At 47.9% G+C, this 26,263-nt stretch overlaps 1 protein-coding gene across 1 annotated transcript in view; it reads left to right on the forward strand.

Annotated features, from left to right (window-relative positions):
• Positions 1–25,852, forward strand: part of ITGB5 (integrin subunit beta 5) — a 56,757-nt gene extending 30,905 nt beyond the window's left edge. The window contains exons 9-15 of the mRNA XM_005519642.3: positions 1,062–1,196; positions 3,461–3,890; positions 18,948–19,170; positions 19,839–19,942; positions 23,312–23,428; positions 24,572–24,738; positions 25,266–25,852. Of these exons, the coding sequence (XP_005519699.2) occupies positions 1,062–1,196; positions 3,461–3,890; positions 18,948–19,170; positions 19,839–19,942; positions 23,312–23,428; positions 24,572–24,738; positions 25,266–25,361 (1,272 nt within the window). The 3' untranslated portion in view covers positions 25,362–25,852. The remainder of the gene's footprint in view (positions 1–1,061; positions 1,197–3,460; positions 3,891–18,947; positions 19,171–19,838; positions 19,943–23,311; positions 23,429–24,571; positions 24,739–25,265) is intronic.
• Positions 25,853–26,263: the final 411 nt, after the last annotated feature.

Here is a 26,263-nt window from a genome sequence, read left to right on the forward strand (position 1 = left end):
CTGGCAAAAACTCGTTTATTTCCTGCACATTTCTAGAAACATTGGCTCTTTGCTGGCATGTGAACCCTGCTTTTGTCATCACATGTGGGGTCTGAATTAGCATTTTCCTTAATCTGGCCTCTTTGGTGAGGGCTGGGGACAAGGGGAAGAGGGATGGAGCTGCAATCTGGCTTTGGCTAATAAGCATATTTGTACAAAAAGCTCCATTTTGAAAAACTGTTGTTTTTGGACACCACTGGTATAAAAATCAGTTCCAGCCATTGGAAGAATTAAACAAAACAATGTCATTCTGAATTAATATTTATAAACTTCATTTTGTTGTGACTTAAAAAGTCTGTGTATGCAGCAGGGCAGAGAGTTGAGAAGCAGAAGAAAGGGGTAGAAGCACACCAAAACCTCACAAATGGAAAATGCTCTTCACTTTGAAAAGTTTTTTCAAAGAAAGAGATTTTTCATTATTTTTTTCCCATGGTGCTGTTTCCAGCTTACACTTATGAAAGGGTTCTTTTTGTTCAGCTTTTCCTTCTAAGAGGGAGAAGACATTTTTCTGACCAGTTGGGTAAAATGAAGAAAACAGGACAGAGTTAGCGCAGTTTCATGTCCTCTCTGTGCTGCACAACAGGCATTGTAGCACAGCTGCCAGTGGAGAGGCAGGCTTTGCACTTTGCTCAGGAGCTGGTTTATGGGGAGAAGGCGCAGTGTGCACAGAAAGCTGTGACCTTCAGAGATATTCTGTTGTGGTCAAGAAGATTTTCTTCTTTTTCTTGTGCATTCATGTATTTCTGGTACTGGCTGCAGTGTCCATTACACCTGTCCTAGAGGTCATAAGCCACCTGCAGGGGTGGTAGGCTGTTCCCTGTGAATCTAGTTGTGATCATCAGAAGTCTTCTGGCCTGGTTAAGTCAAACTCAAATGTCAGTGTGTGTGCAGGGGTGATTTTTTTCATATAGGTGCAGAGATGTCCTACCCACCCTCTGGAAACACCAGGAGAAGAGACTAAAGGAGAAGAAACCTTTCTGTCTTTGGGAGCTTGATGGTTTGCTTTCCCATTGTGTTTCCAGAGTATTCGATCCAAGGTGGAGCTCACAGTCTGGGACAGCCCTGAGGACATTGGCTTGAGCTTCACTGCCACATGCCAGGATGGGCTGTCCTATCCCGGGCTCAGGAAGTGTGGGGATCTCAAAATTGGAGATACGGTGAGTCTGCTTTCAATCTCTTCCCTGGAGAGGCTGTTTCACCCGCTTCCCTTGGTTGATGAGTGGTCCTGGGCAATAAAACACAGTTTTGTCCATTTTTTCCCTGCTTTCCTCATGATGATATAGAAACCCACAGAGAGTGGCTCTGCAAAAAGCAGTTCTGGGTGGTGCAGGTCAGTCCATGGTGAGCTGTGAGGAAAGGGGGAATACAGGCATCTTGTCTACGGTAGTGAACTAAAGGTCCTGATCATGCAGCAGGATGCAATAGTCAAAAATGGGCTTTTTTCCCTTAATCACAGATATTCACATCACACTCTCACCTGTGAAATTCCATGGGCAGCTCTCCTGTGTTCAGTTCCTAGGTTATTAAATGGCAGCACAGACTGAAATAAATGTTAACATGGCATAATCCATCCTGTGCTTTTTAAAAAGCAGTGAAGCTAAGCTTTGCTTGCTTAAATTGAGTATTGATGCAGATAAATGAGTTGCTGGGGTGCAGGGCTTGGGCAGGAAGGCTTGGGTCAGTGAGGAACCGCCTCCCTTTCTTCAGACTTTTGCTGTCTGAGGCCATGGGTGTGGGCTCGTTAGCAGCCTGATTGCCTTATTTGAGAAGAGTGGCTTTGCAAACATTCCAGAGCTCTCAGTGCTCTGGCATATAAATATTGTTTGAAAGAGTCAACAGTTGCTGGAGTTTTACCCCACCAAATAAGGATCATGTGAGGTGTTAAATAGAGAGGTGGCCTTGCTTTTTAAACTGAATTTCCTGGCTCTTGGATAGGTGGGTAAAAGCAATACCTGTAGCTCCTTGTTCCTACAGCAAAACTTGAACCCCCAAGGAAGCAGAGTCAATCTGGTGGTTGATCCTGGGCTCCCAGCTCTGGCAGGAGCAGGAGCATCGTTCCAACTGGTGCAGCTTGTGCTATAAAGGGTCTGGTGTGAGTGCAGGAGGGACCTGGCACTGTCACCGCTCCATTTTTGGGGCACCCTGAGTGTCGAGGTGCCTTCACAGGCAGAGATGCCACAGGATTGTGGGGTCGTGTACCTCCACCCTCTCTTTTCAGCTGCTTTCTGCCCCATTGCTTTCACATGGCTTGAGATTTGACTCCTGCTAAGAAAGTTTCCCCAAAGAGGATAATGCTGGCACTGGACCCTAATCTGCCAGGGTTTAGTCCTGGGGCTGTGGGTGTCAGCGGGTGAAAGGGAGCAGGATTACCCTGATCTCCTTAGCTTGCTTTCTGATCTCCTCCTCTGTAATTTGAGCTTCTATCCTAATTGCTTCAGGCCTTGGGAATGGGAGGGGGTCAAGGGAGGTTTCCTGGGGGTGCAGCTCTCCTGTCAGGGGTGGCTGCTGTGTCTTCGTTGGCACATCACCCCTTGACCTGTGGGACAGTGAAGTCAGTGAGAGTTTAAGGTGACCCCCAAATGTCCCCAGAGAGAAAGCATTCCTTCCTGCAGCCTAGGAAGGGGTCTCATTTCTTTGGAATAAGGTTAATCCTCCTTGCTAACTGGCAGCTCTGGGCAGTGCTGGCCAGCCCTAACAAAGAGCAGGATTAAATCGGGGGCCAAACAAGCAACCAAAGTATGGTCTTGGTTTTCTCAAGGAGAAAATCCCTGACACTGGGTTGTAGCAACATAAAACAAGTAGAGGTGTGATGTATAACCATTTAATGATGTGTACAACCCTTCTGAAGTCAGGCTTGATGGAAGCATCCATTAAAAATGGCCTGTGAGCAGCATGCCAAAAGCTTGGGACTGTGGGGCTGATACACATTTCCACATGCAAATCAGGAGTTCCATAAAACCTTCTAAATCCATGATCTTGTAGGCACGTTGGGTTCTTTGCTCTGCTGGTTAGATTTTTGATAGTGCTTGTTTTGAGAGAGTTTTGTATTTTTAATGGCATGGAAACTGGGCTATTTGCTAGAGTTTTGCTCAGTTTATTTCATGGGAATAGGCAGGTTCCTTCCCACTGCACAGAAACCATGGGGAAAATTGCTGTGAATGGCTGACAGAGAGTTTTAAAATGCTTTTGATGCCCAGCTCCTCATGGGACGGGCAGGTGCTGGTGCATTGAGCTGCAGGTGCCCTGCTGGATGCACAACTGTCTGGGGCTTTCCCTCACACTTGGGAATGAAGCTCTGCCGTGTTGAGCTGGGCCCCGTTCCCTGGAATTGCTCTGTGGATTTTCCCCAGGACGTTCGCTCTTCCCTGCTGGGGAGCACTGCTGTGGGGCCATATGCCTGTTACCTTACATCTCCCCGCAGGTTTCCTTCGAGGTGGCCGTGGAGGCGCGGAGCTGCCCTGCCGAGGACACGGCCCACACGTTCACCATCAAGCCGGCCGGCTTTCGGGACACGCTGGAGGTGGCCGTGACCTACAGCTGCCTGTGCGGCTGCACGGGCCGCGCCGCCCCGGCCAGCGGCAAATGCAGCGGCAACGGGACCTACACCTGCGGGCTGTGCCAGTGCGAGCCCGGCTACCTGGGGGCCCGCTGCGAGTGCGAGGAGGGGGCCAGCGGGGACCTGCACCACGGCCTGTGCCGCGAGGCCGAGGGCAAGCCCCTGTGCAGCGGCAGAGGGGAGTGCAGCTGCAACCAGTGCCTCTGCTACGAGAGCGAGTTCGGCAACATCTACGGGCCCTTCTGCGAGTGCGACGACTTCTCCTGCGCCAGGTACAAGGGAGTCCTCTGCTCAGGTAGGAGCCTTTCCTCCCTTGCGGCCTCCGTGTCGTAGCAGCGCAAAAACTGCCCCAAAATGGGGAAGGTTGCTGGGCTGGAGTGTGTGGGGAATCTGCTCTGTTGCTGGAGGTGTCTGTGCTCCATTTCTTTTCCTTATGGGAAAAAGAGGAAGAGGTTTAAATGCATCCACAGTTAAGAGCAAAAATTGCATTATCTTCATCAGAACTGGGTTTTGAGCATTGGAGTCAAAGGCTCCCTCCCTGCAGGCTTGTCTGCTGCCTGGGTCCCATGGAGATGAGCAGAGTCTTGGCTTTGGTGTTGTTAATTCAATGTAACTGTGCGCATCTCTTGCACACTGATGTATTTCCTTAGGAAAGTGTAAACCAGCACAGCCTTGAATCCTCTGAGGCTTATTTGATGTTTTCATGGGTTGTTTTTTCCTATGTGTGCCATCCTTCCCTGCCTAGGCAGAAACAATCTTCTTTTAAAAATGAAGTATTCGGCGTAATCCCCTGGTGCATCACAGGTGAAAGGAAAGATTGTGTTTCAGGCTGTTACTTATTAGAGAAAATCCGTTTTAAAGATTCCTAAAGCTGTTTTTTGTATGGATTTTTCTCCCACTGGGAAAACAAGTAATTCACTGGGAAAGCTGTAACCAGGCAGCTTTGCTTAAACAAAGGTAGAAGAGTTATTTAGCTGTGTTTGCTAAAATGGTTTTAGCAAACCCCATCAGTCCAAGGTCAAATAATTTACCTTGAACATAATTGCCTCGATTAGCCCTCAGACAAAATTCCCTCAGTTGGATCAGGGCAAAGGGTTGTTCTTCAAAATTTGCCTGCTTTCAAGCAAGTGAAATATTTGTGTAGCTAAAAACCTTGGACAAAAATTCCAAACAAGTGTAAGCTTGGAAAAAATAGCTACTTTTTATATTTTCTCTAGGGAAGTGGTGTTTTTTTCCTGCTGCTGTTTATCTTACCCTGCATATTTCAGAGTGGGGCATTAAAGCTTTGGTTGCAATTTTCTGGCTGTTTGAGGCAGTTGTGTTGTTAGGTGGAAAGAGGATGTTTGTGTTAATTTTCCTGTAGCCTGGCTAGTGGTTTTGTCACTGCTGAAGATGAGGCAGACAATGCTCTGGGTTTGGAATTGCCCTGGAGATCCCTGCTGCAGAGCAGTGGGAAAGGCCAATTCCACCCTGACAGTGACTGCCCAGACTGGGGTGTCTGTGGGGCTCTCCCTGCTGGTGCATGAGTGGAAAGATGGGGAGCAATCAGGAGAAAGGTGTTTGAAAGTAGATGGGGGGAAAAATTAACCTCAGCAGTGAAGTAACTAGGAGCACTGCTGCCTGGAAGTTCTCCAAAAGACCACATTGCTTTGATAGCATCATCCCACCCAAAAAGCGAGCAGGGCAGCAATGCTATAAGGTGAGGTTGTGAGTTACTGCTGTAGCAGTTGCTGCAAGGGAAGGACACTCCTCTGCTCAAATTTCCTTTTCAGCAGGAGGGCCAGAGCTCCGCAGGAAAGCAAGTTATGTATCTTCTGCTGCACCTGCTTACTTCTGTCCCTCTGGGGATGTCTGGTGCTGGGAAGAGCAGCATAGCTGGTTTGGGACTTGCTGGAGTTTTTTTAAGTAATTTAAAACTCCTTTTTATAGTTATGAAAGAAAACAAAGGGTAGGCTGAGGCCAAGCAAGCTCTTTGCTCAAGGGATGGGATGGAGTCTGGCATGGCTGCGTGAGGTGGTTTGTTGGCATTTTTCTTTTCCATTAATTCCAGCACTCATGGTGCTAAATCTGAGCTGTAGCAAGTACTGTGCCAGTGACATAACATTTTGAGATGGCTTTGTCAGGCCAAGAAGCTTGGGATTTATCAGCCCCCCACAAGCTTGCATGGCAGGGCTATGCCAAAGCTGTGTTTAGTTCAGCACTGAACATCTGTTCACCAGCATGTGTAGTAGACTTGGGCAGAAGAGTTTGGGTGATGTCTTGGGAGCAGGTTGATTCCCAGGGCAGTTGGTACAGTGGCTGGTTGCTGTTTTTGTTCCTGCTAGGGGGTGAAAGGACACCCTGCTCTCACTGTCTTTTCCTGGGAAAAAAAGATTGAAATTCCTGGGTCCGTTTATAAATGTTGGAGCCTCATTTTGTCAGCATTTGAGAGGAGAGATGCCTTCATCTGCACCTGCAGACAGTGCTGCCTATGGCTCCAGTCCTTTTGTAGTCCTCCTCATTAAGTGGAGAAGCAGATCTTAGATGAGAAAGAATCTAAGGAATCAGCAAGAATTTAATTTCTGTTAGTGGGAGGTTTAATGTGCCTCCTGCATTGGTGAGGTAGGTGGGAAAAGGGAGTAATTTATAATGTGGAGTAAATGTTAATTCAAATTGAATCCAACTCAGAATCAGTGTCACTTGGTCACTAATAAGTGGCATTTGTTCTGCTGCTCCCCAAGTCCAGTTAACAACTCCAGAGTAGCTGTTTCAAACCATTAATCCAGCTTCTGGAGGGGCCATAGGGGGTGGGTTGCACAAGTGTTCTGTTCTTCCAGAAGAAACGTGGCTGGATTGATTATCTGCAGCACTGTGCTCTGATACAGCAGGCAGAGGCTTCCCAAACTCTCAAATGCTTTACTCCCAGTTTTTCTTTGGGTGGAGAGGTTGCCTTTTTGCATTGAGGTCTTTGTCACTCTGCTCTGAAATGTGGGTGGCTGTGGGAGAGGGGCAGAAAGCCCTCCTGCTTGCAGCTGGGTTGGGGAAGGGGCAGCTGGCTGCACAACCCACAGGCTTTTGAACTCCTTGGCTGCCTGCCAGGCAGTTTGACAAAGGAGGAAACATCTCTGCCCTAATTGCATTCCTGAAGGTCCCATAAAATTAGGTGGCAGGAGGGGGCAGAGGCCCCAGTAAGGGCATCACACATTTGCCTCTAATGAAGAAAGACTGGCTTGTTGGAGGCCAAGCTTCATTAGCTTCAGTTGCTCCAGACCTATTTTTTCTTGGATGGGGGGACACAGAGTAATATGGCATCATATGGGTCTCTAAAGAAATAGCTCCTTAACTACCACCACTGTTCCCCAGCTCCTTGTGCGAGTGTCATTTGTGCTCTGCAGCCCAGGACTCTGGTTGTGCACATGCACATCACTAATTACAGAAGAGCACTCGTCATGCTGCAGCCATTCCTCCCCCTAAAACACAAAAGATCTCATCCCAAAAATCCATACTGCCTGAGCAAAATGGAAGCTACTGATGGAGGTCCAGCTTTGAGGAATCAGGTCTTGTGGTTTCTCTTCTTCATTTTTTTTTAGAATTGGACAGTAAATCAGATTTATAAACAGTTTCGCACCTGTAAATGAAGCCCTTCAATGTCTCTCTAGCTTGTAAGCAGCTGTGAGCATCTGAACTGGTTAAGGTGACAGCATGATGGGGATGTCTTGGAGCACAGGAGCTGCTCTGGCCTCCCTTACCCCAGCACAGGGCTTCCAGTGACACAGAAAACTCAGGTCAGCAATAAAGCATCAGGTGTCAAACCTGCAAGTACATGCAAGTGCCAGAATCACTTCTGAGATGGGATATGGGAAGAGACAGCTCATTGAAAATTTGGGGTTTATTTTGCAGAGAATAACCAAACTGATGTGTGATGCAACTCCAGCTGCCCTGCAGAAACCACTTCAAAAACTGCTGAGTTCATACAAGTCCTCAGTATTTACTTCTGAGTGCTTCCTCTCTTGGTTGTAGTAAATGGGGAAGCTCAGGGAGGTTTTAGCCTGTACTAAGGCCCAGGGAGATAAGGCTTTTTTGTTTTGTATTGTTTTGTTTTAACACAGCCTCAAATTAGAAACCTCACTCATGCTTTTGCAATTTGTTTTCACTGACCCTGTCCATAATGCATTTAACAGCCAGTGGGATGATGGCTCAGTGCCAGTGTCCCAGTTTCTGGTCCTGCAGTAGAGCCCCATGCTTTGAGAGTAGCACTTGGGTTTGATTCCTCTGCTGGTATTTGGGGGTATTTGGGGATTTGGATGAGATCGGTTACTCTACAAATCACTGTGCCCATGGACACATTGTCTGGAATTAGACTTTCTTCCACAGATACTTTTGTAGTTACTATTTACCTACCCAGTGTCCTGGGTGGTAATAGTAACTGCCTCTTGGATGGAGGATGTTGGTGTGCATCTGAAAGCTCAGATGTGAGAATAAAGGTGATCCACATCTTTCAGACACCCAACAGCATTTTATTTTTGGTCTTAATTCTCCTCATTCCTAATGCCTAAACTTTTACCAAAAGCCACTGTTAAGAAATAAATGGGTAGTATTTGATTTATTAACCTCTGAAGTGCAGGTGATGTGGTTTGGGGAGGAAGGAGAACTTCTTTTGTGCCCACTGTCTGTGGCTGTGCTGAGGGTGGGGTGGCTTTTGACAAGGGTATCCCTGCCAGAAGAGAAGGGAGTGGCCTGTGGCAGAAAGAAGAGAGGGAACAGAGCCTAAACCACATCTGCGATTTTTCCTTTTAAGTCACGTCAAGTCTTGTTATCTGTAGGTTTTTCTGAGCACTGCCTAGTAAAAGAGAACCTGAAGGGGAGAGACAAAAGGACCATATAAATATGGAAGTTAAAAATAATCCTTTGGCTGTTGCTAAGTGCTAGTGCAGCTGTGAGCCAGGCAGCTGCAGGGAGATGCAGTTCCGTCTCTGGGGTGTCTGCCCCGCGGGTCAATCCCGCTCTGCTTCCCATGTGGGAGGAGGATGGGGAGCACACATCTACCAGCACATTTGAGGCTTATTTTGGTGACAGAGGATGCAGTCAGCTCGGGTCACTGTGCTGTAACCTCACAGTACCAGTTGCTTTGTGAGTAGTCCCAGTCATTAGCAGCAGGTTGGGGGCTCAGGGGTCAGTGGCTGCGGGTGCTGTCAGGGTGCAGGGCATGGGTGGGTGGTTTGGGGTGAGCAAACCAAGTAAAGTCCTCTGAAACAAAACCTGTGTCATTCAGGTGTTGTAGCACTGTGAATGCCCCTTTCCCCACCCAAGAGCAGGGTAGGAGACAGGGAGCTAAAGAAAAGTCTGGGGTGGAAGACACAGCAGTCTGTGTATGTTGTCACACTCTGTGGGGCACAGGGTGCCCATGGCTCCTTGGCAGCCCACAAACCTGGTTTCAGGCACCCTGAGGTCTCTTGCCTACAGTGCCACTTGTGGAGCCCAGGGGACCTTATGCCCAGAACAGACAAGGAGATGGCACTGCTGTACCATCTCTCTTTTATAGTGTGGTCAAAACTCAGTCAGACTGCATGTTTATCTTCAAGCTTCCTAAAGACCTTTCTCCTTGGTGCATTCCCATTTGGTCTTTCCTTTTATCACCTGCAGGAGCTGCTCAGCCAAAGGTCCTGTCCTGAGAGGTCTGCGTGCCAGAGAATAAATGGATAAAACAAAACAATCCCCTGAATAAGAAGGAAAAACAAACCTCTGACTTGCTGACTCCCATAGCTGTGAGGAGCTGAGGCCAGAGCACATGTCCCTGGTGTCACTACTGGGTGGGCATCCTCTCTCCAGCTTACATCCCTCCTGCACCTGTGAAACAGTTCCAGTAAGAATAGACTATGAACATTCAGTAAGAAACAAATTAAATGGGGCATCTCTGCTGTCCTGTTCCTTTTCTGGGGTTAAACTGCAAAGCTGTTCTACTGACAGACATCACGTGGCTTGCTGTAAAGAAATGGAAGGTTTAGATCAGCTTCATTTATTCCCATCCAGTGGGTCAGCCTAAACAACCTGTAAGGACCAGGTCAGCAGGAGCAGGCAGGGCTGAGGACTGTGGTGGGGCAGAGCAGTCAGCTGAATCCACCTTTATCCTGCCCAGACTGATGCCACTCTTGCCGTGCTTACAAGCTCCCTGCAGATGCTGTTTGGCTGTGTGTCCAGTGTCATTTGGCTGCATGATATCTAAGTCCCAAATCAAGAAAAAGGCCTTTTTTTAAAAAAAAAAAAAAGTGTTTCTGTAAACCAGATCTTTTCTGAGCCCAGCTGTTGAACTGTTGGCATTCCTGCATTCCTGCTTGCCCTCCTGCAGAGCATGGGGCTGCCTTGCTTTTGCAACATTTTGGAGCAGCAGAACATGATTACTCAAGCAGTGATTTACAAAACATTTCCACAGGTGAGGAAGGAACTGTGGACGTGCCTGCTGCTGCTGACACATGTGGGATGTTGGCTTTTAGGCCTTGTTCTGGCAAGGTGTCTGAGCACTGGGGTCATCCTGGGCTGCTTCCTGTGGTGCCTTGGGTCTGGCCATGCTTTGCCAGACAGCAGTGAGCTCTGAGAGCAACACTTGAAACCTCTCAGCCTTTAGTGTGGAGTGTCATTGAGAAAGTCTGCTCTTCACACAGTGTGAAGAGGAGCAGAAACTGCAGGGACATGTCTGGGACACGCTTACCTCACACTGTAGAAAGCCTGTGGTGCTCTGTGCTTGTATTATGTGCTTGCTGTGCCAGGGTGGCACCTTCTGTGCAGGGAAGGTTTATTTGAGGGCAGGGACAACCAGCCCTGAGCTCCCAGATGATTTGAAAGGCTGTAGAGAGATTCCACCCTTGAGTTGTGTGAGTGGCTGGCTGGCAGTAGCATTCCACTGTAGCAGTGTTTGGTTTTAACTTGTAGGCAAAGGGTTCCTGAGCATTAGCCAGGACCAAAATCAGCAGGGTGTCCCGGTGTTCTGGGTGTGCTTATCTCCAGGAGCTGTGGCTTATAGTCCCAATGCATAGAGGGGTTGAGAACCACATGGGGGGTGTTTGCACTCCAAATTTCATCTTCATGAAGCCTGGCACACAGATCCTCAGTGGCCTTTTGGAGGAGCATGGGGCTGACTCAGTGCATGTATTTACTCACATCTTCAGTCTTTGGCTGGCTCCTGAAACTGCTTCCTCCCAGGGCATCCTTTCCATCCTTCCCCAATCTTTCTCTTCTTCTTCCTCTCCAAGTTTATTTTTTCCCCTTTAACCTGGTTTCTCTTCTGTTTTCAGTTTAATACTGAGTCATGTGCCACTCTCCTCCAAGAGTGTGTGCCTCCCCATCCTGCTCCCTGTCTTTTCAAAAGGCTAAAGATCCCAGAGTTCAAATGGCCTCTGGGTTGAGACAAACAGCATGGGGTGACCCTTGTCTGCTGGCTGTGACCTGTGAAAGCATGGCCAGTGCTTGTAGCTGCAATGTAAAAATGCCTGATCCCCCCTCTAATTGCACTGCTAACAGCCCCCGTGCTGTGCTTCAGGTCAGAGGTGGCTGCAGGTCAGTGCAGGTGGATGGTTCTTAGCTAGAATGCTCTGTGCTCCATCAAAAAGCTCCTCTAGATTTCTTTCATAGCAACTGAATGCAGTATTTGCTATTACACCACCAGGCATTAGCATTGCACCATTGCCTGTTAAATATTATTGATTATTGCTGAGTTGGACTCTGCCAATCAATCATCAAATCATCATCAAATGATGATTCCATTCCATCAGTGCTGTGCTTATTCCTTTTGTTCCTTGGTGTTTCGGGCAGCAGGCATACCCTGCCTGTCCCATCTTGCTGGCTTTTCACTGAAACACAACTGAGCTGGAGATTCTCTCCCCAATCTCTCCCAACAGAGAGTACTGCTCTCCCAGAGTCTCTATTCCTGGCACGAAAGGGCAAAGCTGCCCTTTTTTACCCCTCCTTTCTGCCTGCCCAGGCTCTTATTGCTGTCCAAGCCTTGCCGCTCCCCCCAGATCTGGCAGCAGTTCCTTGAGGGCTAACCCGCACAGAGAGCTGCTGTTCCTGCCTCTTTTCACTGCAGTTTCTCCTTGTCCCTGAGCGGACCTTTAGCAAGTGTTAATGCATGCTAATGAAGCATTAAATGCCAGGGCAGAATTAAAGAATACAGGAGTGACGTCTTTGACATCTTCATGGGAGCCAGAGCTCCCTCCTTGGGGCACTGCTCTAAAAGTGGCACACCATGTGAGCTGTCATTGAATATTCATGCACGTACCCAAACCCCTTGTCCTGTGCAGCTGCCCCCTGCCAGGGCAAAAAACCCCACAGAAGCCCTGCCAAGGTGAACTCAGAAAATAAAGTTTAGATGATCATAGAACAAGCTGGCTTTAAATGCTCTACTGGCCAGCATTTTGTGAGTTTGGTGTCTGAATTTGGTCTCTCTGGTGATAGTTATTGACAGAAATGCACATTTGGAAATGAATGTTGTATTTGAGGTTTTAAGGCAGGTGAAAGCCTCAGACCAGCAGTTGAGTGGAATGAGTGGGTCTCTGCATTTCTTGACATGGACTGGCAACCTGTGAATTTTGCTCAGTTTCATTTAAAAAATTGAGCTTAAGTAATTCATCTGAAAGGGAAGTGCAGCACATGCTGTTGTGTTCATTCTTTCTCTTTTTTTTTTTTTTTCTCCTTTGTCTTATTTTGAGTGGTATTATGACTTTTTTCAGGTACTTTTTAAAGGGAGATATCTGTAACAAAACCATGGACCTTTGGTGAACTTGCACCAAATAATGTGTTTGCATCTAAACACAGAACTGGGCAAGGCTCCCATGGCACTGCATTTTGCAGAGAAGAATCCCTCTCTACTCCAGTGCCCACTCCTCTCAACAAGGTCCAGCTGAAAGGACATTCAACCCACTTGTGCTTCAGCAGGATGTTAAGGAATTAAACTGCTTTTTATTTGAAGGATGGACCTGAACCATAGAATTTGACCCTGGAGTTTAGGAATTTGGGATCATGGAGCTTTGTTTTTGGAGACAAGTTTTAAGAACATCTCTGGAGGTTTTTTGGGTGGTAGGAGCTGATAGGAGTCAGCTCAGGCATCCGAGTGGGAGGATGAAGGTTATCCTTCCTGGAAGCATCCTGTGTTGATGGAAGAGTTGCAACACTATGGCTTCCCTCAAGCCCTTTCTATGCCTGTCAGCAACTGCATGGTTGCCACATGGTCCCCTCGTGTTTCCAAATTTTCCAGAGCCTTCATGGTGACTAAAGCTGAAGTGCAGAGTTGTACAAGCAGATCTAAGCAGAGGCAGGCCAGGAATTGTGTAAGTGGGGGAGAAGCTCCTGGCTCTGGACCTGTGGGTGTTGGTGGTAGCTGGGCAGGATTGGGAGTGCCAAGTGGAAAATGGGTTTTTTGTCAAGCTGTTTTATTTGTCAGGCTTTTTGGGCAGAAAGGAAACAAATGGAGAGATCTGCATTCAGGGAGGTTTCATCTGTGAGCAAGGCTATGAGGGGCTGGAGAGAGGAGCACTGCTGTGGGAGAGGTGTTGCTGTGTACCATGGGAGATCAATGAACACCTGCATGTGAACAGATTGAGGTTGATAAGAAGGGCCACTGTCCCTTTCCTGAGTTAGAGGTTTGGCGGGAGACACAGTAGGGGCAAAAACCCCAGAGGATTCACACACACCACCCCCTTCTGATCTGGCTTAAGGAGTAGTCTGAATTGTTGGCAGTTCTTGCAGTGCCTTCCATGTCAGGTTCTTAGGGGGTGACAAAGCCAAGGATGAGCACATGCCCAGAGTGGTGGGATGGTGTTTGGGCCCATGGCTCGAAGGAAACCAGCACATCCATTCCAGCTGCCCCTACTCGGGATGAAGCTCTGTGCCTCTGGCAGGATCTGGCAGCAGACCTTTCTCCATAGCTCTCCCTGCATCAGTAACAGAGTTGGCAGAAGGACCTGGAAGCTCCAATTCCCAGCTCTGGGTCTCCATCTAAAAGGCAACATGTAGCAGGCTTGGCTGAGGAGTAATTTGAGTAGAAGTCAAGGATTTGTGGAGTGCTGAGCTTACTTGGGGGGGGAAAAAAAAAGGGAAGGCTTTATTTTAAGAAATGCAGCTTTAGATCTCTTTCAGGAAATGACTTCTCACTGCCCATTTTGGCTTTCTGATGGATCATCAGCTGTATCTCGTGGTTGTGTTTCAGCTTCAGTTCCATTTCTTTAGCAGAGAGAAGGAAAATGAGGAAAGGCTGGCCAGGGCTGCCACAGGAAATCCGCCTGCCCCGGATAGCTCTCAGATGCCTTCATGAAACAGCAGTTTCCAAAACCATGTTTTCCTTGCCCAGTTCTCACTGAACCCAGAAATTCCCAAGTGAGTGAGAAACTGGAGTGCTGAGGGGGGTGTTTGTAATGGCAGTGCTGCACTGTGGGGGATGCTGGCAGTAATGTCCAGCTGGTGATGGCACTTGTGGTACCCATGGCTGAATTAGCAGCTCGAGCCCACATTTCTTCCTTCACCTTTGGTTTCATTACTCTGCATCTTCAGTGCCGTTTTTGATGATCGGTGAGCCCAGTGCTGGGACTGAAATCTTGGTTAAACCCATATGCTTCAGGATATAAATATCCATTGCAATGGGAAGATGTACAGATCCATGGTGTCTTGTAAATAACATTCAGAAAAGCACTATTTACTTCTTACTGACCTCTTAGTGTTTGTTTTGCTGCTTCAGTATTGCATTGCGGATAAATAAGTATGGTCAAGCTCTGTCCTGGTGTGAGTGGAGACAGTCAGATGAATTTCAGATTACACAGAGACCTTGGACCCTTGACATTTTTCTGTGTTTCTGTAGTAGCCTCCTTAGCACCAGGAGGTTGTTATGCTCAGTGGGCTGCAGGGGTTGGGGATGCTGCTGCCAACATTGCCACCCTTGTTTTCCCTGCTGGACTGACATGACCCAGGGGGTGGATCCTAAACCCATCCCCGCTGTTTAAAATTTCTGGAGCTCTCCCCAGGTCCCTGTGGATGCGACCATCTGGCAGTGCTGAGGGCCTGAGCTGTGCCATGGGCAGGCTGCCTGGCCTGGCCTTACCTGGCCTCTTGATGGTCAGCACCGGCTGCTTTGAGCCTGGAAAGAAATTACTAAGGAAGTTGATGATTTATTTGCCTAAGCAGGCTCTGTGTCTTAACCTAGCCCTTTCACAAACGAAAAGCCCTATGTTTTCTAAGTGTTCCAAGCCTTTTCTGCTGCCCTTCTTCCTCCCACTCAAAATGTGCTGTTCACAGAGCCTCTCCCCCAGATATCAAGCACTTTTGCTGAGAGGTTGTTTGGTCTGGTGCTCAAACTGGTGCTCAAGCAGTGCCCTATGTCAGTAGGGTTTGACTTCTCTCATGAGCAGATGTTTTTGATCCACGGTTGTGGACCCCTTCTGCACTGGGGCTCTCTGGGTGATGGGCACAGCAGACAGGGCTTGTTAAAGGGATGACACTGGAGAATCTGGAAATTGCTTGCCATAACTTATTTCTCTTCGTTGTTTTTCCTGTGTTTTTTTTTTCTATTTCAGACTAGTTGTTCAAATAACCAAAAATGACAAAAGCACAGCCTTTTGGAGATTCTGACCCAGAATCTGGATGTGCGCACAAAGGCACAAAAATAAGTGGCTTGATTTAATGGGAACAAAATATGGTATGATCTTTCTCCTCCTGAATTTTCAGAAACCACTAAACTGGCTTAAAAATCATGACTTGTTTTTCTTGTATGTTAGGCACATCAGTTTAATGTTCTAGAAGATGGGGAAAAAAGGAGTGTTGGAGAGGGCTTGTTTTCAAACCTTTTCTACCTCTGCATAAAAGCCAGGATCATATTTTTTCTTTCAAAAGACAGCTGGTATTTTTTGCATGACTTTGTCGTCCCCAGAAGTAGGAGGCTTTAGGAAAGCTACCTTCTCTGAAGAGCCATAGTGACAGAGCTTTTAGTGCAGTGAGTTTCAGCCCTCTTGGTGCAGTTCCTAAAAGGCAGACAGTTATTGCGGAGGGCTGTCCCGCCAACCAGGGTCACAGCCTGCTGTCAGGAAGCCTGGGATGAAACCAGGGTCAGAGGCTGGAAGCTTCTGCCAAAAGCTGCTATCCTGATTTGGGAATGATCCTGCTTGGGAACAGCAAGAACAGCGCTGGTGTGGGGGTGCCAAGCAGCGTTTGTGCGGTGCCAGGCTGAGGGCAGGGACGGTTTGGCCTGTGGCTGCCATCCTGGGGGGCAGCTAGGGTGAAATGAGGATGGTTGGATGTCCTGGCAGAAGCTGCCTGAGTGACAGTGAGATGTGCATCCCAGCTGGGGCACAGCAGTGGGGTGGGTGTGTTTTGGGATGGGGAGAGGTGGAAGCACCAGCTGGGCTGTGAGTCTCGGCCCGCTCTGGTGGGGTCCCTGGGAGCAGTGCACGCCATGGCTCCTGCCCGGATGGATCCCAGACTGGTCAAGCTCAGTCTGGGGACTGCTCTCCTCCCACAAAAGCATTGCTTTCCTCTGCACACCCTCCCAGCAGGTTTCTGCAGCCTCCTGACATGTGGTTTGTGTTAGTTCCCCAACCCCCCAGAAGGTCAGGAGCTGGCTGGAAAGGATGTTATCAAATTCAGAGGGAGCATTTCATTTCCTAGTTAGATTTGGATCTTTTAAACTTCTAAGCTTGTCTCATTTCAAAGATGGGAACAGAAGAAAACATCTCTTATTATTTTTGGAGAACATAATTAATGTATTTTGGCTTCACAAAACAGCTTTAACAGAGAATGTACAAATTCAAAGTGTTCAAGGGAGTTAAAGTCCAGGATGATGTCCTGCACCATGAGACTGCTGCTGGTGCAGAGGTGTCTTGAAACACACCCTCCTTGAGGACACATTGCTGTGGAAATGAAACTGGGAAGTGAAACTGAGTTCATCATGGGCACAGTGATGGAAGGTTTCCTGCAGGCATGATGGCACAGAGACTGCTTAGCCACATCAGCACTGTGTGTGACCATGGGAGAGCTGGGACTGGGAACAGGCGGCACACTGTGCTGCAAAATGGGAGTACTGGGTAACACTCTGCAAATCAGAGCTCTGGGTCACTGTCACCAAAAGCCTCACTGCCACATTGCCCTGGGACTCCGCTGTTTGTGTATTCCCACTTCTGGTGCTCCAGCTGGATGTTGAGAAGTGGGACGACTCTTACTGTGCCCATCTCCAGGCTGTGTGGGAGATGGATGGCACCAGAAGTGTAGCTCATGGTGTTTGCAGGAATGTGGCATCTTTGCCACTGATGGTCAAGATGGAAATTCCTACTCTTGGCACATTGACCACAATGAGCTTCAGCCAGTGACTTCTTGCACACTAGGCCAGTGTGGCCAGGGCAGGAAACACATGTCAGCATGTTTTGACATTTTAAGCTCACACCCCACACTTAGTCATCCTCATGCAGAATGGCTTTTTCTTCATCCCCGTCAATAAACAAAACCACATCCTTTAAGATGATATTTCTTAAGTTTTCCAATCACAGTGGTTTAATAGGGTGCATTATTTGCAAATGGCCATTTCCCTTCCCCAGGACAGTAATTTCAGGCTCCACCTCCAGCCTGCCCAGGGCTGGAAGGAATGTGCAGTCTTTCTAGCCTCCTATGACCTAGTTCTGATGCTGTTAAAAATGGAACCATTTTATGGTCCAGAGACAGATTTCCTCTGGAGTCACCTCTTGTGCTGCATTCTGTGGTGTCCTAGGAGAACTTGGGGATGATATGAATACCATCAGCTTGCTTCTCTTGGCCTTCACAGTTCAAATTCAAGCCTGAGCACGTTTACTAACTGCCAGCTGCTTTGGATTCTTTGAAATAATGCCATTTAAGAAAACCATAATTTATAGCTAATTTGGACACACACATTGCCGTGGAGCCACCAAACCTGCTGTATGTGAGAGCCCAATCACCTGAATTAATTGTGAATAAAAGCCAGACACCCCATTTGGTTTCCTTGTGAAGTGGTGGTCCTGGGAGTCCCCACTCTGCAGCTTCCCCCCAAACAGCAGCAGCTGTGGATGTAGCTGAGCCCATGGGCTCAAACCTGGAGCTTTCTATCTGGGGAAAGGGCAAGGCTGTCGTTGTGAAGGCAAGCAGAGCAAGGGATTTTAATCTCCGTCAGATGTAGGCACAGAAGGAGGTCACCTCTAGAGATCTTGTAAACATAATCTCCTTTGTCCAGTAATGTTTGAATATGCTGGCTGGATCCAAAGCAAACGGTGGGAGTGCAGAGGAGGCTGTAAAAGGACACCTTGTGATGTGCTGGGGTATATGAGATGCCTAGTAAAACAGAAGGTGCTCCTGTGACTTTTGGCAAGGGATATAGCTTGGCAATCCACAGCCTCTGGTAATCTTGGCATGGTGGGAGAGGCAGGGAGATCTGTGGGTTTGTGTCAGTGAAAGGAGCATGTATATAATTTATCATGTTTGAGGTGCTCGAGGCTCTTGCCAGTGGAAAAGCTGAGCTGTAATTAGGTTGCTGATGAGCACTGTATACAAACCCTTCAGCTCTATAAACTGTGCCTGCAAAGGCATCCCTTCTAGGGACTGGCCATGGAAGAATGTGAGCAGTCTCCAGCAGATGGATCTCTGAAACCAGCTGCTCAGTGGACAGCCACTTCACCTACTGTCACTGACAGCTTTGGAGCCTGTTGACTTTCTCAGCCCTTCACTAAACCCTGTAGCTCCAAGGAAATGCTTCAATGGAGGAGAGCCCTTACTGGATTGGTTTCTTCATCCATTTCTGCTGTGAGCTGCCCTGAGCTGCTCCCTGGTGGGGGGTTCAGCTGGCCCCAGCAATCTTCATGGCTCTGGCTGGGACACAGAGCTCTTGTTTGGATACAGGAAATAGTGCTTGTTGATATTTTTTTTTTCAAAATTTTAGAAGAACTTCTTAAGTAAAACTGTTAAGAAAGAGAAGGAAATACTTTATGAGGTGGGCAACCTGCTAGGCTTTTTGCTGCTGAATTCTGGGCTCAAAACCAGCAAGGAAGAACTATTCCATTCTTCATATCTCCATTCTTAATTTAATATCTTAATATCCATTCCATTCTTAATATCTCTTGATATAGACAGAGAAAGAAGAGATTGTTTCATACAAAAGTAGGAAGGGGGAGGTGCCCATTTGTCTTGAGCAACTATAGAGGAGTGAGTACGTATTTTTTACTGCTAGATGTAGGTATTAACTTGATATTTAGATGTTTCCCATCAGCATCTTTTTGTTGCCCTGCCAGGTAAGGTCTCTCTGGCAGCTCTTCCTGCTGGGTTGCTGGACCCTCCCAACCACAGCACCCACCGGTGGCCCCGAATTCTGCTGACACCTCTCCCCTGCTCTCACCTTCAGGTCACGGGGAGTGTCACTGCGGGGAGTGCAAGTGCCACGCCGGGTACATCGGGGACAACTGCAACTGCTCCACGGAGACAGACAGCTGTGTTTCCAGCGATGGGCAGATGTGCAGCGGCCGGGGTGCCTGCGTCTGCGGGAAGTGTCAGTGCACCGAGCCAGGGGCTTTCGGAGAGACCTGTGAGAAGTGTCCCACCTGCCCAGGTGTCTGTAGCACTAAAAGGTACTCACAGTTCAGGAGGGATTTCTCACTGGTGGGAAGGGCAGCTCTTCGGTTCCTGGGAGACTTTTCAGCCAAGGAATTACTCCTGCTTTGTTAAATGTGTGATCACTTCCAGGCAAGCCTACTGCTGCTAGGAGCCCATGCTGAGCAACCTGCCAGCATCCCAGTTTGAGCAGCAACAAGTCTTGTTGCCCTAGTGCTCATGTAGGTTCATGTCCCTGTTCATTTCAGGTGCTGTCTCACTGCAGGAAAGACTGGCAACCCCAGTTTTGCTGCACTCTGAGCTGCAGATGTCTAGGTGCAGAGAGCTGTAGAGGAGGGGAGGACTGGAATCTGAATCACTGCCCCTGCCTCACAGCAATGAAGGTGCCTCAGACTAGCACAGAGCACCAGGACTGTCTGCCTTGATCTCAGGCAGGATGGATTTTGCAGTAGTTGACATCCAAAGGGCAAACAGACCCCAAACCTACCAGCTGCTTTGCACCTTCATTGAATCCTAAATAAATCCATCCTTGCAGCAGAGATGCTTGGCCCTGAAGCTGTTCCTTCCTTGTGGTGCAGATGTGCAGCCTCCAGACCAGCACCCAGGGAGTCTCTTCCCAAGGGCTGAATCCCTACGCTCATGTTTCTGATATGTGCTTAATCCTCCCCTCTGTGTGTTCCTGCAGGGATTGCATTGAATGCAAGCTGTTTAACTCAGGAAGACTGGCTGATAACCAAACCTGCCAAAAGCACTGCAAGGATGAGATCATCACTACTGTGGATGTTCTTGGTGAGTTGGCAGCAGCAGGATTGCAGGTGGTGGGAACTGGTGGCTGTGACATTGAACTCTTCTTAACCAGACTGACTTACCTGTAAAGAAATGTGTGTAGGTAGTGTGTGTATGTGTGGTGTATGGGATGCTCTCTCTGGGCTGTAATCCATACTGAAGTAAAAAACTCTTTGATTTTAAATAACATCTAATCACTACTGCCAGTGCAGGGAGCAAAGAGAGTGGGATGAGGTTACATGAGACAGATGAGTCGTGAGAGAGTGCAGAAGGACAAAGTGTCACCCAAAAAAAGATGTTTTCTAATCTTCTGAGGTTTTATTTTGGAAGAAGTGAGCTTGTAAGAGAAAGCAAAGCTGAGTTTTGGTTTGGTGGAACTGACTGCTACAAGTCCCCCTGGTAATCTCCAGCCCTTTGTGTCCTTTTGTAGAGGTCACCCCACATGTGCATCTCTCAGCAGATGACTTTCTCCCTGCTCTTTTCAAGATATATTCTGGGAATCCCTGGTTGCTATTTAGGGGAGTAGAGAGGATCCAGACTTGTGACAGATTTAATCACAATCCTGATCTTGGCCTTAGCAGTATCTCTTGGAGGGAAGGATATAGATCAAGCAGGGATAAGTTACTGTCTGCATCTGGCATTTCCTCCTCTTCCTTAGTTTATAGAGGTGGGAGTCCCGCACCTTGCTCAGCCTTTCCCCCACTTCCTCCCAAGCTGTCTGCAGGAGATGTTTTTCCCATTGACTTCTCTCACATCCAGTGTCCAGCATTTAAATTATGATCAGTGGAGTTTCCTACCCTTTCCTTTGGGACACTTACCCTCATTCTCTCCATTCACCCTGCAGTTTAGCAGGGAGTGCACCTGCAGCAGCACACTGTGAGAGGCTTGGAAGTTCAAAACACACAAAGCTCCTTTCTAATACCTGTCTGGCCAGCAAATATTGGGAATCAAAGCTCATCCCTCCTGGCTGGTTAGTGTACTATGCCAAAGTCAGCTTTTGTTCTGCCTGCTCCCTGGAAGGTGAGGCTGGGCTGTAGTTTGTCAGCCCCCTGCATGGTTTTCAGAGAAAAAAAAACAGCCAAATTTCTGCTTTAAGACATTTTTGGGAATTATGCTTATGCTTCTGTTGAAGTGTTGCAGTCAGATTGCACATAGTGCTGAGATCTTGGGAGCTTAAGGCACTTTGTGGCTTGGAGATCTGGGCTGCTAGAGAAAGAGAAAAGGCAAAATATTCCTAAAGTTCTTATGGACTATGGACTTCTTCACAGGCAGACTTGGCCAAATCCTGGTTTTCAAGTGCTTTTGTATAATTTAGCACATGTTACAAGTCCCAGGCTGAAAGGCAGAATGCTGATATTTGTCACAGAATGCATAGGTCTGTATTGTCCTGGCAGAGGAGGATGGGACCTTCTTAAATATCAAATTGCAATGAACACAGCCTCAAACACCCCAGCTGCTTTTTGACTCTGGAAATGACAGTCAGGGCTTCAAAGCTTTGTAGAGCAGAGGCTCTGTCATTGGACTCATGAGCCAGAATGCTGCCTCAAGGGAGGCTTGTATACCTTGCTTTGGACTCTGCAGGATCTCCTTCACTTCTGCAGTATTACCTTGGCATTCCTGACAGTTCCAGAGAGGAGCTTTCAGTTCCAGAGGAGCATGACAGGTCCTGCTCCAAGCTGAACCTGGCAGCAGCACACATCAGTGGACCTGAAAACTCAATGGAGCCTTCACACCTCTCTCTATTGACATCTGATCTCTGAAACCTAGTAAAGATCAACAGAAATCATTACTATTGAGACTTAGATCACTGTATCTTTTACTGAAATAATGGTGCAAGGATGGGAGTAAAAGCAGCTAGAGCTGCAGGAACTAAGATCTGCTGCTCAACTCAAAAGGGCATTAATCAAGAAACATGGAAGTATTATCTCTATTAATCTAATCAGTACTTTGCTTTGTAACAATCAGCACTTTTCCATGCTTTGCTACCGCTGTGTAGATAGAGCAGGTTTTCTGGTCCCAGGGTAGGAACAGCTGAGGTTTGTCCACACCAGGAACGTGTCAGGACTCACCAGAGGGGCAGCTGCATCTGAGCTCAGCTGTTGAAATGGGGGGTATTAATCTTTTAATTGGATACAGGTCAAAAGCATTGAAAGGAAAAACAAACAGACAGGAGAGAGCTAAGGGGCTGGCATAGCAGTGGCCATTAATGCGATAATTTTTCAGCATGACAGGCATGGATACAAGAGCTGTGGAAAGCTAATTCCAGGTGCCTAAGACAAGGTCATGCATGTCTGCCAGCCAGCAGCACTGGCTCCCCAAATTCCTCTCCCATGAAACTCTCAGCCCTTGCAGGCTTGCAGAGTTGTGCTCCTGTCCCAGCCAGAGATGCTTCCCCAACTCCCTCCGGTCACTGTCCCTGCAATATCACCCCTTAGGCTAGATCTGCAAACCTTAGGTGTTGGCTTTGCTCAATCTTAAATTGTTTCTGTGAAGCAGCCTTCCTCAGGCAGCACCTCACAGCGACCAGGCTCTGTCCAGTGCTATGGTGTGTCAGACACAAACACACAGTGCATGGTCCCAGGAATGAAAGTCCTCTCATTTCTTGCAACTCCCACATCTACACATCATCCTTTCAACCAACTCCTCCCTTCCCCCTCCCTTTCTCCTCCCCTTTCCCATTTTCCTTTTTTATCTCACTCTTTAAAAACAAACCTCTCAGCCGTTTCCGGAGCTGGAACCATTCGGTACAGCTGGAGCACAAGCTGGCCATGGGCTGCTGCTGCTGCTGCTGGCCCTGAGTCGGTGCCCCTTGTTTTCCCTTTCCCTTCCCTTCCACTCTTCAAGAAATTTAGCAAATTAAGAAGGAAATGCCATTTTTTGCCAAAGCAGACTTGCATGAAGAAAGAATGTGTGTGTGTGAGGTTGAGTCTGTTTGCTATGCGGTGTTTGCCAAGTGCCACATTTTCTCAAGCAGTAAATCTGGACACTGCTCAGTTACAATTTGTATGAGTTGTGATCAAACTGTGCTGCTTTCCAGGCTTACTCCCCATTCCTTTGCTCCCAGGCATCCCTGGAAAGCTCTGCTTATCTTGCAGGGGAGAGATGTGCTAATTCCTAATATTAAACCTGCCAACTAAGTCAACCAAGTGCTGTATTGCAGCTTGAGACTTAGCCTATTAGACACGGCGACTAGTTCAGAATCAGGGAACCTATATCCTTGCAAGTTGTTAGGGGGGGATTATGTTAAAAAATAGAAGGTGTTGGAAGCATTTATTTGAAAAATTAGGGTGCAAAAGTTCTGCAGTATTTAGGATTTTTTAAAAATATATAAAAACTTATAGAAAATCCTGTGATTCTTGTATCTGGTTCCAGAAACGGATGACCCCAATGCAGTCCTCTGCGCTTACCCAGTGAACAACTGTGTCATGAAGTTCACCTACTTGGAGCTTCCCAGTGGGAAATCCAACCTCACTGTCCTCAAAGAGCCAGGTTGGCCCCCCCCTTGGGTTTCTTTTCTGACAGCACTGGCTGCCTCAGGAGAGGTGATGAGCTGCTGGGGAGCCTGGTGGGTTGCAGAAAGGCTGGCTGCATGTGTGAGCAGATAAGCCAGGGTGATTTAAACTGAAGTGTTTTACTGTGGTGAAACCCAGCTCCAAATGCTCCTAACTTAGTAAAAAAGAGCTGTGAGAGTAAACCTTGCACCTGAGCCATCAGCATTGCCAGCAAGTGGCTGAAGAGCTTTAGGAGGCTGAATTAAATGGAGCCTATTTAATTTAGAAAGAAGCAGGCACAAAGCATGCTTGATTTGGAGATAAAGTCCCTGGGAGCAAAAACATCAAAAGAGGACACCTGGTGTGGCTGCCAGTTAAGTCAGGATGTTGGGAAAGCCCTGTACCACCAAAGGATTTCCATGCTGCCAAAGAGCTCTGATGCAGACAGTGTGAGAGCTGGGTGTCCCTTCTCCCCTCCCCTGTTCCCTGCACAGGCTGTGCAGACAGCTGTGCTTCCTGGTGTTATTTTAATCATATGCAATGCAGTTGCTCAAAGAAAACCCCTTGTGGTGTTGCAGGACAAGCTGGCAAGCATCCAGCAGTAGCTTCTTGTGATCTGCTGTGGTCCTCTGAGGCACAGGCCAATATGGGAAAGACTGAGATTCCTCATGTTCTATTTCAATTGTGCTGCAGCTTGCGCTTAATTGAAAGACCAGTTGATTAGCTGACAGTTAATGTCCTTATTTAAAGTCTGTAGTGATCACCTGTCTCTGTGTGGGAGAAGCTGAGCTGGCTTGTGCCAGAGGCACCTTAATGTCCCACATGGGTGACCTGGCATTAAAACACTGCGTCACTGTTGGACAGTGGCACTGCAGCCCTACAACGTGACATCCCAGCTCTGGTGACATCCATGAGAGGTGTCCCTTTGACCTGCCTCTAGCCAGGAATTTATTTAATAAAAAAAACCAAAAACAACAATTTGATTTCAGAGGGGACTGTTGCTTTTTTTAATTTAGCCACTGCTGCTAGTGCTGCCTGAGGTCACTTGCTCAGTGGCTGCAGTCCAAGTTACTACATCCCGGTATCTTGATCCGGGATACACTCACACCAGAGCTAATTAGCTTTTCTCCCTCACTGCCAGCCTGCAGCTCAGCCCCCAGTGCTGTGACCATCGTGCTGGCAGTGATTGGCAGCGTGGTGCTGATCGGCATCATCCTGCTGGCGCTCTGGAAGCTGCTGGTCACCATTCACGACAGGCGGGAGTTCGACCGGTTCCAGAGCGAGCGTTCCCGCGCCAGATATGAAATGGTGAGCCTGGGCTGGGGGTGCTGCTGGTGTATGGGGGGGTAATTAGGATGCTCTGGCAGCAAACAGCTCTGCAGTGATGGGGAAGGGTGGCAGGTACTAAGGATGCAGGTGTTCATTCCCTGTGATGCCTTCAGGATCCAGCATCTTGCATGGCCTTCTCCTAGGCAAGTTATAAATGCTTAGCACAACTATACTCAGCCTTTGGTTTCATCATCTATTTCCAAGCAGAGCTGGAGGCTGAAGGGGAGACTGTGGTGGCAGCTACATTGGTCAGGTCTGTGAGGGAGCCCTTCTGGGAGGCTTTGGGTGGAGATGCTCAGCATTGGAGGGCAGTGCCTCTGCCTGCAGGCAGGATGGAAGGTGGGTCTGATGGACCAGCTGTGGATAAACAACACTGCTTTTGGATCCAAATGTTCAGTTAACTCAAAGCCAAACACAGTGCTGTCACCAAACTAATTGTTATGTTTTTACCATGACACAGACTTTGTTCCTTATCTTTGTTCTTTTATCTGCTCCTTTCTCCAAAGGCATCCAATCCTCTCTACCGGAAGCCGATCTCCACGCATAACGTAGAGTTCACGTTCAACAAGCTCAACAAATCTTACAATGGTACAGTTGACTGAAGGGGTCTCAGTGCCTGGCACTGCCATGGACAATTGCTTCAATGGCCGGGCTGCTTCCCCACTTGAAGATGGGATTCTCTTCAGGGGCGAGAATCCCTTACGACGGGACTGGTCGATGACCAAAGCCTGTTATTTGCACAGTAAGGAGAAAGGTCTGGTTCATTCTGGAGGCACAGACATGAGGGCAGGACGCCTGCCTGTGTTGATGGACTCTGAGCCGTGTGCATCTCCATACCCCAGCTTTCCAGATGTATTAAACCTGCCAACTAAGTGAACCAAGTGCCATATTGCAGCTTTAGACATATCCCATTAGAAAAGGTGACTAGGTCAAAAATCAGGGGAACCCACTCCATCACAAGTTGTTAGGAGGGAATTAGCTTGAAAACAGGGTCTTGGAACCATATGTGTAAGAAATTAGGATAAAAAAGCTCTGCAGTCTTTAGGATTTTTTTTTATATAAACCCGAAAATAAAACAGTTGTGCATATATGATGCTGTGAGTAGAGTTGATTGTTTCTTTACTGAGCCCCTCACCAGAACTGGAGCTTGCTCCTCCTGCCAGCAGCAGTGGTGCTGCTTGATGGATTTATTAATAGACCCTTATCAGTCAAAGCATGGCTATAAAACATGGAGTTGGAGCTGCAGGGACTGCCACAGAAGTTGTGTTGATTTAATACTGGTGTTGACCTGGGGCAGGGAGTGCCTCAGGGAGCTCTTGCTCTGAGCCAATGGTGTTAAACAGATTGGAAATTGGTGGGAGCCCAAGGAAAAGGGAGTTTAGCCTGAGGAAATTAATATAAACACCCATTCCTTACGGTGTGCAAGTAGGTGTCCAGCCCGAGTGGCTACAGGAGGGCAGCTGAGAGCACACAGCAGCTCATCCAGACTGCTGACTTTTTACCA

This window comes from Pseudopodoces humilis, chromosome 8, assembly GCF_049639895.1.
Source record: "Pseudopodoces humilis isolate 2021_Gansu_Grassland_sample_001 chromosome 8, ASM4963989v1, whole genome shotgun sequence".
Taxonomy (NCBI): domain Eukaryota; kingdom Metazoa; phylum Chordata; class Aves; order Passeriformes; family Paridae; genus Pseudopodoces; species Pseudopodoces humilis.